At 33.0% G+C, this 12,444-nt stretch overlaps 2 protein-coding genes across 4 annotated transcripts; both read right to left on the bottom strand.

Annotated features, from left to right (window-relative positions):
• Positions 1–252: 252 nt before the first annotated feature.
• Positions 253–6,874, bottom strand: HCF101 (ATP binding protein). 3 transcript variants are annotated; one of them, XM_047307537.2, is made up of 15 exons: positions 6,696–6,874; positions 6,485–6,616; positions 5,031–5,173; positions 4,897–4,947; positions 4,541–4,696; positions 4,016–4,159; positions 3,797–3,939; positions 3,515–3,584; positions 3,027–3,122; positions 2,720–2,809; positions 2,528–2,581; positions 2,139–2,262; positions 1,474–1,598; positions 927–1,049; positions 253–624 (listed from the first exon to the last, which is right to left on the bottom strand). In XM_047307537.2, the coding sequence occupies exons 1-15, from the start codon at positions 6,766–6,768 to the stop codon at positions 550–552; spliced, it is 1,599 nt and encodes a 532-aa protein (XP_047163493.1). In that variant the 5' UTR covers positions 6,769–6,874; the 3' UTR covers positions 253–549. The 3 variants fall into 3 exon arrangements, with proteins under 3 accessions (XP_047163493.1, XP_047163492.1, XP_087969621.1); XM_047307536.2 differs by having other exon boundaries at positions 5,031–5,179; XM_088113495.1 differs by lacking the exon at positions 6,696–6,874 and adding an exon at positions 5,779–5,849 and having other exon boundaries at positions 5,031–5,179; positions 6,485–6,595.
• Positions 6,875–8,318: 1,444 nt separating this feature from the next.
• Positions 8,319–10,661, bottom strand: LOC124833142 (FT-interacting protein 3-like). Its single transcript, XM_047307538.2, has one exon. The coding sequence runs from the start codon at positions 10,659–10,661 to the stop codon at positions 8,319–8,321; it is 2,343 nt and encodes a 780-aa protein (XP_047163494.2).
• Between the last annotated feature and the right edge of the window lie 1,783 nt (positions 10,662–12,444).

The raw sequence follows: 12,444 nt of genomic DNA on the forward strand, positions 1-12,444 counted from the left end.
ATAAATATTAAATTACTAAGTAAGCTTTTTGTTATAAGAAATGAAAACAATAAATGCAAACTATTAGACCTTATTAAAAATAAAAGAAAAATTAATGCATATGACTTTTTGGGTGGCCATTGAATAACTTAATATTTTGACCAGCTATATAGAATTCTAGTTTCTTCATGGTACAAAAGTCTTTATCAGAATGCATGAAATTAAAAATATATCTTGTGAAGAAAAGTGTCATTTTGTCTTTGTGAAGAAAAGTTGAATTTTAGCATAACATATCTTGATATCTGCAAAATAATACATCCTTAAAAGGTTTATGGTACAAGGCTAGCAGATGAAAATGGCATTCACCTCTGTTCACAGTTGAAAAAAGAATGCTTTATTCTTGAGGGGTGCTGTGAATTTCAATGCCAATCTATATCTCACAGAATGCTCTATCAAACTCTGTTAATATCCCTATTTGCTGAAGGACTATTGATTGAGGCTATCATACATGTATAATGAATTTTTCCATTCCCAGTACCATCAATGCAACTCAGATGATGTTTTTCTTCATCATGCTTGTACACTTGGTTCAAAAACATCATCAACCAGCCGCTCCATCATCTGTAATTGATCATAAGGAGCAATCTGCAACATGTGGCAGAAATGAAAGTTAACCATAGATTAAAAGTTGCTAGTACTCTCTATTTCTGGTTGCATTGCATATACTTATATGCTTCAGCTAAGATATTAGTACTCTTAGTAACTTACAATATATAATGATTGATGGATTTTGAAATATCAGTATAGCTGAGATGTGAAAGTTCATAATAATGCTTAACACGATCTTATTTGGATATAGTAAATATTCTTTATACTGTCAATGCATATACTATTTACTCAAATTTTCCTTTTTCCAGTGGATTATCATATCAGATGTATATATTTACCTGACTAAACCCATCAGGCCAAGTTATTGAAACTGCATAATTTCCCATTGGCCGAATTTCCTCAGGTTCAATATCTTCAGGAACATCATTGTATTGCAGTTTCTGCTCTCCCGTCCATTCATCCTGTTTTAGATAAAATTAGCTCCTGATGAGACAGATACCTAAGTTGAATATGACATTTGAAAGATCCATGCAGGTATTAATTTAAATTATTTGATAAAATCAAACATGGATTACTAGTCAATATGCAATTTTTCTTCTTAGAAAGCAACAGCTTTTTTAAAGTATTGGGTATGGATTTTCTTTCACAACCAGAAACTTTGAATTCCTGGTTAACATGAATTTCAACTTCAATCCAATGTTTCCCTATACTTTCCATGGTCAGAAAAATAAATAGTCCTAATGTATTATTATACATGGTTATTCATATTCTATCATCCTCATGTATGTTGATCTAAGAACAATACAAGTTCAGAAATTTTAGTTTTAAACTACTTAACTTAAAAATATTTTGAAAATAAAATTTATCAGTTAATTTTTCACATACCACACTTTGAGCAGAGCGATCATTTCGTCTCACTGTTGCAGGATGCAGAAAGAATTCTTCTTTTGAATCTGGTACCTTCACTTTGATTGCCTTGATTGATTTATCATAGGTGACAGCAGTCGAAACTGATATGAAGTAAAGTATTTTTCAATCAAAGAAAAAACATGGATGCTTAAAAAAACTGAATCTCTGTATTCAAATAAATAGAAATAACAATTTCTGAACATTATTTCCTTGTTACACTTTTACAGAGGTTATTTACATTACATAGACAAATGCTAATAACTAATGTGTACTTCAAACTATATAGAACATGGTTTGTTTATAGATTTTTGCAAGTACCTTTTTCAATCACTGCCTATAATGTTGTTTAGTTGGCAAGCTTAATAAAGTAACTAGTTAATGCATAATTATAGGAAAAACTGCTTTCTGTTTCCCTAAGTAGCATCAAATACAACAGTGGGACAAAATATTATTAATAAATAACAATGTTTCACAAACCAAAAAGGGATTTAAGATCTCAATTACCCCAAATTGATCAGTGATTAACTAAAAATTTAATGTCAGTTACATACAGTTGAAAAATTAGCTTCAGTATCCTGTTATTATAATACATTTGGTAAAAGGCATTTCTTCTCAAACATCACCAAGAAGGAATAGATCACCTTGTTGGCGTATTTTTGCACACTGCTGAACAACACATACTCCTAGATTTTGGAATATCTTGGAAACTTCACTTTGAGGATCAGCCACCACTTCTGGTATTCCACTGTCTCCAGAGGCAGAGAGCTGTGACACTTATTCAAATAAACTTCACTTGTTCTCAAATCATAGTTTGCATTTAGCAATGCAGCAAGAACATTGAGCTTTTGAGACTAGTATTTACATAATATCCTTAAAGAACTAGACAGGCTCATTGCATACTGTGTAATTAACCGCTGTTTCAACTCCTATAAGTCTAAAATATGGAAGGTTAAGGATAACTTTTGCTGGTGGTACTAAAAATTAGAGAAAAAGGTTTGAATTATAAAAGATAAAGTAAAATGAAACATACAGTTGGTCTAATAGGGAGATCAAATAGATGAGGTATTCCAAACTGCTGAACAACCTGCAAACATGATCAAACTATCAAACATGTGCGACAGACAGTACATAATTGTTTTATATTAAGTACCATAAGCTTGTCTACGTTTTTTCCTTGAAGAAGTAGCAGATAAAAGTTAAGAATCAAAAACATTATTCATGCCTGAGAACCTGAACCTCTGCCAAATGGGTAATATCGTTTTCCATCAGCATCAAAATGACACATGTTCTCCACAACAGCAACACAAGGCACCTTATGCATTAACAGAAAAAAATAGACGTAAGTATCAAACATAAACAACATCAAAGTAAGTATGACTCAAATTACGACTGGCAATTCACTTTCACAAACTTTTTCAAAAGAAGTATATATCAAACAGGGAAAGATAAAAAAAAATGTAAAACAGTTCGAAACATGAAATTAAACAGTAAAATGGAATAGTTATGTCTTCATATCATAGAAGAACCACCTTAAGCTTTGAAAACATCCGAACTCCTTTTGCAACATCAATGAATGACAGCTTTTGAGGAGTGGTAACAATTACAGCGGCAGTTAATGGAACTATCTAAAGAAATATGAAACCAAATCAAAAGAGACTAGGCAACTCAAAGATATACGCAAATTAATTAAAGGATATACACTATATAGGCTTCCAAAGCCCAATGCGACTGAGCTTAGTCAGATTTCAGCCCCAAGCAAGGAGATCAAGTAGCCAAAAACTACAAAAATAATTGGAAAGGACATATTTTAGGCAAAAAAACATGATTGAGCTGAAAACATGTCAATCCAATTACTTTAAACTTCTCTAGGCTGAAATCTGATGCAGCTCAATGACATTTGGCTGTTGTGATTTCAGACATAAGACGGTTCCAGCCCCTTGATGGAAGTCAATGTGTGATTTGAAACAAACCATAAAAAATTATGAAAGAGAACAATACTAGTCCACCAATTCAGAACCTGGCATAACGTGAGTTGAATATCTCCAGTTCCAGGAGGCATGTCTATAATAAGGTAATCCAGCTCACCCCTACATTGTATATAGAACCGGTATTACATACTTTTTGGACATGATTATAATAATAACATTGGACAAAATTGGGAAAAACAACAAATGCCTTGCCCCAATAAATGACTAGTACAATAAATACAATGGAAAAACTAAAATACATGGTTTTGTAAGCCAATATAGCATGTAATATTTTCTCTATTCCCACTAACATTTTTTCTTTAAATGCTTACCACTCTGTAGTAGTAAGAAGCTGATTAATGACTCCCGAAACCATGGGGCCACGCATTATTGCACGTCCTTGTCCAGCAAATCCAAAAGAGACCAGCTTCACTCCCGAGTATTCAGTTGGAATAATGGTCTTCTTCTCTGGATTCTGCCGCAAGACTCTCAAGAATCATGTTTGCAGTACTCAATAAATATTTAAAAGCAATTGGTTTATCAAATCTTACCATTAGTAACAATCGGTTTTCAGGAGAGACCATGGTTGGCAAGCTTGGACCATAAACATCAGCATCAAATATACCAACTCTAGCACCCATATCAGCCAATGTGTAAGCAAGGTTTACAGCTACAGTTGATTTTCCCACGCCCCCCTGCAAAGTTTGACATAAAAGGCTTCATAAATTCAAATTATGGTAAATGAACTGGCACACAATTCCATCTAGAAATTTTTTAGCTTCAACCAATTCTTGATTTTATAATGTAATCCTTTCAGTGTGGAAGAGCTGCATTTACTTTTTGTTGCAATAAAAAATCAAGATACTTTTCAGGTGCTATATATGAAAAACTATCATTCACAATTAAAAGAAAATTTCTATTTAACTCATTTAGATACTGCAAAGTCTTTTTATCAGCAGGAATAAGGGGCAAACTGGATGAAAAACATATGGCAAGAAAGTAGTCCCAAATTATGGCAAATAATTCAGTATAACAGGACCGATATATGATGAAGGAAACCTCCCACAAAGATCAACCTTGCAACTGGACACAGCCACAATATTTGAAATTGTCTGTAGACCTGCTGGAAGTTGCTCAGCGTATATAGGTCTTGCTGGTTGTGCAGACATAGTAACTTGAACATTCTTGACCCAAGGGAGCATTGCCACCACTTCATTTGCCTTCTGCTCAAACTGTGTCATTCATATATATTCATTAGTCTCAATAACATAGTGATGGGGAGAATCAAGTATGAAACATTTCTTTCTCTAATGGAAGATGGATGAAATATTTCATTTTTTATCCCTGCTACGTACTGAGTTTACAAAAAGAAAGGTCCACCACTCTAACCTACATCAGATATAGCTCAAACAATGGCAAATGTGTCATTTACCATGTCCTTGATTGGACATGCTGGTGTAGTGAGCTCCAACCGAAACGATACCTGAGATTCAAAGGAAAAACTTTTGGTGAGAACATTATCATTTACAAGTGGTGCAGAAAGTATCAGGCCAGTGCTTTTAAGACCTCTCCGCATGCTTCATCAATCTGCAGATCTTTCACAAATCCACATGTAACAATATCCGTTCCAAAGTCTGGATCAATGATCTGAGACAAGGCTTTCAACACATCACCCTCAGCCGTTCCAGTTGATACTGAAGAATCACCAACTGCATCTATGAAAATCCACAAAATTAAAGCAAGAAGCAACAAGAAGTATTCCATTAATAAACCATGTACTTATTATCTGGTGACTGAAAAACATGAGGTGTAGTACTTTTTATGACAAGTTTTATGCATGGAAATCTTCAAACTTTTTCCAATATAAATCTGCCACCGTCATTTAACCAAATACGTGACTATTAGGCTGTGAAAAACTTCTTCCTTGTCAATTCTTTATAATCCTTTCACTGACTGCATGATCTCATGAAACGTCTTTTTATCATTTGATATACAACCGCACTGGTCTTAACCATCCTAGCATTCAAAATTCTAATGCAATTGTTGAATGTGAAAATAATCTGATTTAGTGCTCAACAAAAAATATTTCTTTGAAATTCGAGTCAAAACATTTTATGCATATCCCGGATTATAGCCATGATTTTTTGAATTTATCCAATTGAAAAATGTAAAGATTATTTACACACGCATAAAAAAAGTCTTATAAAACGTCAACCAATAAATCATGAATTCCTGGAAAGACAATTTGGAATGGCTTTTCATAAACACTTGACTTTTATTATTCATTCTTTTTTTAGTGTATAAATTGTCTCACCAGCCAAATCTGCCATTGGAATGGACATATACATTAAACTTTCAACCTGATCCCCAACGACATAAGATTATCTGGTTGTAAATTCAGAAACAAAATTATAATCCACAACATGAGATACTAAAATTGGCATAGTTTAACTATTATGCCTAAAAATACCACCAGGGAGCAAACAATATATGAATACATTCTGTAGTCCCCACAGTAAAACAGTATACCTAAATCCCAAACTTCATCCTTTGACAAAATCCTATTTGAATTATCCACTATGTCAGCAAATTAGTTAGTTAATCTTGCTTTGTCAGCTTTCTCCAACCACTAATTAGTACAGGAAACAGCAGAAAAAGAAACCAGAACAATCTATAGCCATTTCACCCCTGTACAGAAGTGTGAAATTCTGCTCTTTCATTTATCATATTAATCCTGATAAGACTATACAACAAGTCAACCTACCTCTGGTGAGCTTAAGATTGATCAAGCATTGGGTTTGCACTACCCACCAAAACCAGAAACAGGGAAAGTGATTTTTTTTATTAAACAGTTCCATTATGCATACACTCTAAACCCACACCACACTGATATTCACAATGCCCACATCCCAGTTCACAAAACTTTGACTAAATTCCAAAACTTTAGCACACATTTGAGGCCAATGAGTAGAATGAAACATCTTCCATGTACAGAAAAGAAATCAAATTTAATAATTTACCTTCAACAGAAGCAGCTCTGGAGGTGAACCTTTTATGGGGGCTCCACAACAACCGCTGATCCTTTTGGGAGTGAAGAGAAAAATGAAGGGTGGAAAAAGGTGAAGAATTTACACTCACAGAAGGAAGCAAACCTGCAAGAAGAAAGAAAGTAAGAAAGAGAACTGTGATGAGCATAGCATGATGTGAAAAGGTTGTATGAGAGTGGCACACCCCATGTTAGCTGTGGAGGTTTTGAGGTTTGGATAGAAAGGTGAGGAGAAGATGGAGCTTGAAGAACTTGCATTGTGTGTTTGTGGGTGAGGTCAGTGACAGTTTGTTTCCAACCTCATGTTTCAGTTACTAGTTGCCACTACTATATCTTTTTTTTAATGATCATTTTGCAGATTAAATCTCAATGTTTCCTAGTAAAATTTGTTCGACCATTGCTTTATAGGGTATCTGGGCTAAACTCATGATTGGTCCGAAAAACTTGTGGTTCATACAGTTTAAGATAAATAAAAGGATTTAAATTTAGAGCACCTGTTCCATTTTAATTCTCATGTATGATAAAAAAAATTATTTTATAATAATTATTTTTGAAAGTCAAAATCATTTATAATCGAATGAGTGTAAACAAAATGATGTTGATAATGTATAAAAATAATAAAACATAGATTTTGGACTTTTTTTAGTTCATCTTCTAAAAGAATTTGATTGAAATACATTGATAATTTTTTTAATGTCATATAACCATGTATTATATCTTAAAGTTTATTGACTTTTGTAAAAATTACTTTGAATATCATACTCACTTCAAATTAATTAATAATGTAAAGATATTTATACTAACAATACATGTTGAACTCTGCATAAATTGTGGGTTAAAAGAGTTCTGGTGTGTTACTAGGTGAATCCAAGGATTAGTAATTTATATTTGTTCACAAAAACGATTTAAAGTTAATATTTTATCATTTTCTTTGATTTTAGATTATATAAGACTTTCTTTTTCTTGCCTTTAAAGATGATTTTTTTATTCAATGATTAATCAATACAAATGTGTTATATTTTTAGTTGATTTATTTTTCACATGATTTTTCTTTTTTATATTTTAAAGATTTTTTTTATACTTTTTCTAATCATACATTTCAACTCACTAACGTATTAAGTGTTTTATTATAAAAAACCTCACCTTACTCTTTAAATATTTTTTAATAAATTAAAATAATTATTTTATTTACCTTTTATTTAAATTTAATCGTTTTATTCAAGTTGACTATTTTTTAAATTTAATCATTTTTTAATTATAAAACTACCCATAAAATAAATAAAAACTATTTACAATAGATGTATATTTATAATGTATAAAAAAATAAAGCATAGATTTTGGGCTATTTTTAGTTCATCTTCTAAAAGAATTTGATTGAAATACATCATTTTTTTAATATTGTCATATAACCACATGTTATATCTTAGTTTATTGGCTTTTATAAAAATTCCGTTGAATATCATACTTAATAAGGCTTCAAATTGATTAACAATAAAGATATTTATACTAACAATACATAAATGTAAAGTAAAAAAGATAAAGATGATATTGAGTAAAAACTAGATAGAAAAAATCATTAAATCATTAATAAAAAAATACTATTAAAAAAACATATATCTAAAGTGTGAAAGAAACTTAACAGAGGGCTAATTAAAAAAAATGATATTATTGGTCAACTGTGACAGTTATAGTGAAAAAATAAACAAAACATAAGGTAGAGAAAAGTTGAGTTCTGAGAGTAAGAATGTTCCATCTTCATCTTCATCTTCATCTTCATCTTCATCTTCATCTTCATCTTCATCTCCAAGTCACAGCATGGCATCTGATTTTGCAGGCATTCTCCTGAGGAAGTTTTGTGGAACTGCAGGAATATCAAAGCTGCGAAACCTCGGAGGTCTCAACACATAAGTGAGCCAAATGAACATCAAAACGCGAAAAGGGACAAAATATGTCACAATAACAGCCACAAAGCAGAAAATAACGAACAAAACGGTTGCTCTTGGATCCCTCCAACTCAGTAGAGATTGAACCCTTTCTCCTTGAGTTGCCAAATCAGCCATCACTTCCACCACCCTCCCTGCAACTGCCCTTAACCGATCATACCTTTTCTTTAAGTTCTCACCACTTACTTTAGATGGAAAAGGGTCAAATTCTTCTTCTAGTTCTTCAACAGTGGCTGTGTCAGCCTGTGACAGACTCATATCCATGTGGGAAGGATACCTTGGCCTTGTTCTATAGCGCCAAATTCCAACCATAAGGAGGAAGGAAAATGCTGATGGCAAAATCATTTTAGGAAGGAAAATGATCAACAGAAACATCAAGTAACTAACCACTGTGGTCATTGAACTCTTCCAAGAATGTATATCATGAAACTGTTTACCAGCAAAAACAAGAACATTCAGAAGACCAGCAATTCTGTAGAACTGAGCTTTTCCCCTCCTCATGCTCCACACATTTGCTCCCATGTCTACCATGTACTCCACAACCTCTTTACTGAGTGGTGGTTCAGCCCTTCTGAACCTCAGTGTGGTGATCACAGCAGCTTGGTTCCTCAAACTATCCAACTGAAATCTAGACAAAGGGCTTGTATAGTGCATTCTTGGGAGCAATGGTTGTGCATAAGTTTGCAAAACATTCAACATAGATGGACAAGAAAACCTCACAGCCAACTGAATTTCTCCCATCTTCTTTGCTCCTTGAGTTTGCAAGTTTATAAGTGGATAAGAGTGAGTGTAAATCTTGTCACTTTCAAGAGTGGACAAACGAATCCTTACCTTGCCAATTCTCTTATCAACTGCTTCTTCTGGTTTTTTTCCTCCAGCACTCTTTGCTACACTCAAGTTTCCATTATCAAACACAGCAATAGTGATTACAGTGCAAGGATCATAAACTTCCCATGTGTATTGCTCGTTCCACTTTGGAGAAAGACTATCCACTACAGTTCTTGTCCTCACCCACTTTGGACCATACTTGGCTACACAAAAGGCATCAGTGCGGTTATCCTTTTTCATTGGAGAGAGCCCCACAGCATTCAGGATTCCCAATTCAAGAACTCCAATGCTTGGTTTGCATAAGCTCCTTGATGATGGCCTGAGATCACTGGTGTAGTGAGTGGCCTCATCAAGAACATGGTACCCTCCATCCAAAGAGATCCTCATGTTGAGTTTGCTTGAAAACTTGAGCTTCTCTTCACCCTTATTTTCCTTCTGCATGTGAAGGTTGTACCACACACTATCTGGTGGAGTGGCATCAGTTCTCTGCTGCACATTCTTCAAAGGAACAACACAACTTCCCACCCTTTCATGCTTGATATAACTCCCTTGCTCAATCGTCACTAACAAGCAATCATCAAAGGGTTCTTCCACAACAAACATCAAGTCCTCATTCCACATGGGGTTTGCATTACTCTTCCTAAAACGGCTCCTCAAAGCCAAGTTCCCCACAACACCTTGGATGAAAATATCAGAACTATTACCACTCTTAGCTTTGAGCAACAAATCCTGAGCTTGAATCACATTAACTCTAAGATACCAAAGCCTAGGAGAAATATATACCTTCGAACGAGTATGAGCAATGTTTTCACCACTAGTCTCTGCTGCATCTGAATGCCAAGCCTCAGGAAAAGCTTCATCTGCCTGAGTTCCCATCCAAACAGACAGCATCAACTCTACTTCAATCTTCACCCCATTCTGATCCTCAAGCTTGTACCACTGTGGTGCCAAGGGGCTATCAGGAGGAACCCTCATGGGAACATCAGAAATTGTGAATGCAACACTTCCCAATAACTCATCAGGGTCTCCACATTTCTTGTTCCAAACCACAACTTCCAGAACAGGCACTTGAATCCTGTCCCTGGAAAAAGCAAAGACATGGTTCCATTCAGGAGTTGTGGTTTTCTCCAAGCATCTGGTTGTTCCTGTAAAGCTTCCAAGGTTCACTTTCACATAAGGGTTGCCAGGTTCACATGCACATAAACGTTTTGCCTTCACCACCCTAGCAAACAGAAACTGCATTTTCTCAACCAGGTCAAATGCAGTGGGGAGCCTGTCACCACTGATCACTCTTCCGGCATTGATGTTTGGAGTAGTCACCTTCAGAGAGAAATCCTCTTTCTGCTTCTTCTGTTGTTGGTTTTCATTTTGGTTTGCCATCATTTACTCTACAAAATGAAGACAGAATACAATTAAATCAACACAAACACTTACATAAAATGAACAAACACCACATAGAATCAAAGATGAAACTTACAATCACAGACTGTTGAACAATGAAGAACTCAAATAATATGTTCCTTCAATATTTCAAAAGAGAACAGCATGTGAGAACATATAAAGGAAAGTGAAGGTTTGCAGAAGAAGGCCAACATAAAAAAGAAGAAGCAGTTGTCAGTTATGAAACATGATACATAATTGTATGGTGATTTCGGTTTGCAACAGCTACATGAAATTGATTGAAATTTAAATTCAATTTGAAAATATGTAACTATATATTGTATTACTTATGATGCTTTTTATGTAACTATATAATACAAATCAAAAACATTATCAGATTCAATTCACTGTCACTCATTCTTATAACTGATAAATAGTTAAAACCTCACACAGAGGAATGAGAAAAGTTGCAAGAGAAACAAGAAAGAATAACCACCTTTAACCTCCTTCTTCACTTATTCCTTATAATAATTTAATTAAAATTAATAATAAGAGCAGTTACTAAATTTCATAGATAACGGCTGTTACACAATTTCACAGTAGAATGTTGTTCAAAGAGAATTTTCAATCTATATATTTCTTTTACCATGGTATTCCAGTCTATATGGACAATGAATATACATTTAATTTTATTAAATTATTATTATTATGTGAGAAGATATATATGTCATGGTTTAATTTGTATGTTTTGCTTCATTCTTTGTATAAATCGATTTCATTATTTTTTTAAGAATACTGGTGGTGGTAATGTATCAGTTTCTTATTTGAATTTTTAAAGACTATTCAATTCAAAACAATGTAGTTGTCTAATTTTTCAGTAACATTTTAGTTTGAAAGGAAAATCATTTTCCCTGCTGCCTAGTCAAATATAATTGTTTTGTGCATATTAAATTATTTCTGTTTTGTTGTTGTTTTCTTTATAAAACTGAATAGGGAAATCGTGTTTTCATGTCAAAACCAATTTAATCTAAAACACAAATTTTTAGATCACAAAGTGCAAGTTTTTATTTAAAATAAAAGGTAAATACAATACTTAAATCAATTGTCAATTTTTAATAGTTTTAGGTTTGAAATATTAATCAAAAAATTAAGAAATTTAGTCTATCATATAAGTTAAACAAGGTTTGTTAATTATCATATAAGTTCCTCCACCAATCCTTGTGGATTATAGATCGAAATTCTAGTTTTAGATTATAATTCTTTAAGTAAACTTTATAATTTAACTGGAATTTGAAATGTATATGAATATGATATAACACTAGATGAAGAATAAATTATTAAAAAATCACTTAAAATTAACAGAATCATTAAATACTTTTAATTATCAAGATCTTTAAAATATTATAATCATTTCCACTTTTCAAAGCAACAAACACTCGTGTAATTGTAACATCTTTTTCAAGTCTTTTGTAAGACGTGTCTTATAAAAACGTGATTCTATAGTTTGGCAGAGCATAAATTTTATTTTTAAAGTGAATTTCAAAAGAACAACCTTATTTATTAAATATTAAACTTGAGAACATCAAGGAAAGTTTTTCACAACAAAAAGATATAGTTTAAATTTGGAAAACTGTGTTTCTTGTTTGATTTAGTTTTAAGAAAATGACATTCTCAAAAATCAATCTTGATTAAATTTTCACAAAATCATTTTCATTTCATGGAAGGGGTTCAAAAATTCCTTACAAGACAGAAAATTACTTGCAAGCATTCTCTCAATGCAGTG

This window comes from Vigna umbellata, chromosome 4 (assembly GCF_029865625.1).
Source record: "Vigna umbellata cultivar VRB3 chromosome 4, Vumbellata_1.0, whole genome shotgun sequence".
In the NCBI taxonomy this organism is placed as follows: domain Eukaryota; kingdom Viridiplantae; phylum Streptophyta; class Magnoliopsida; order Fabales; family Fabaceae; genus Vigna; species Vigna umbellata.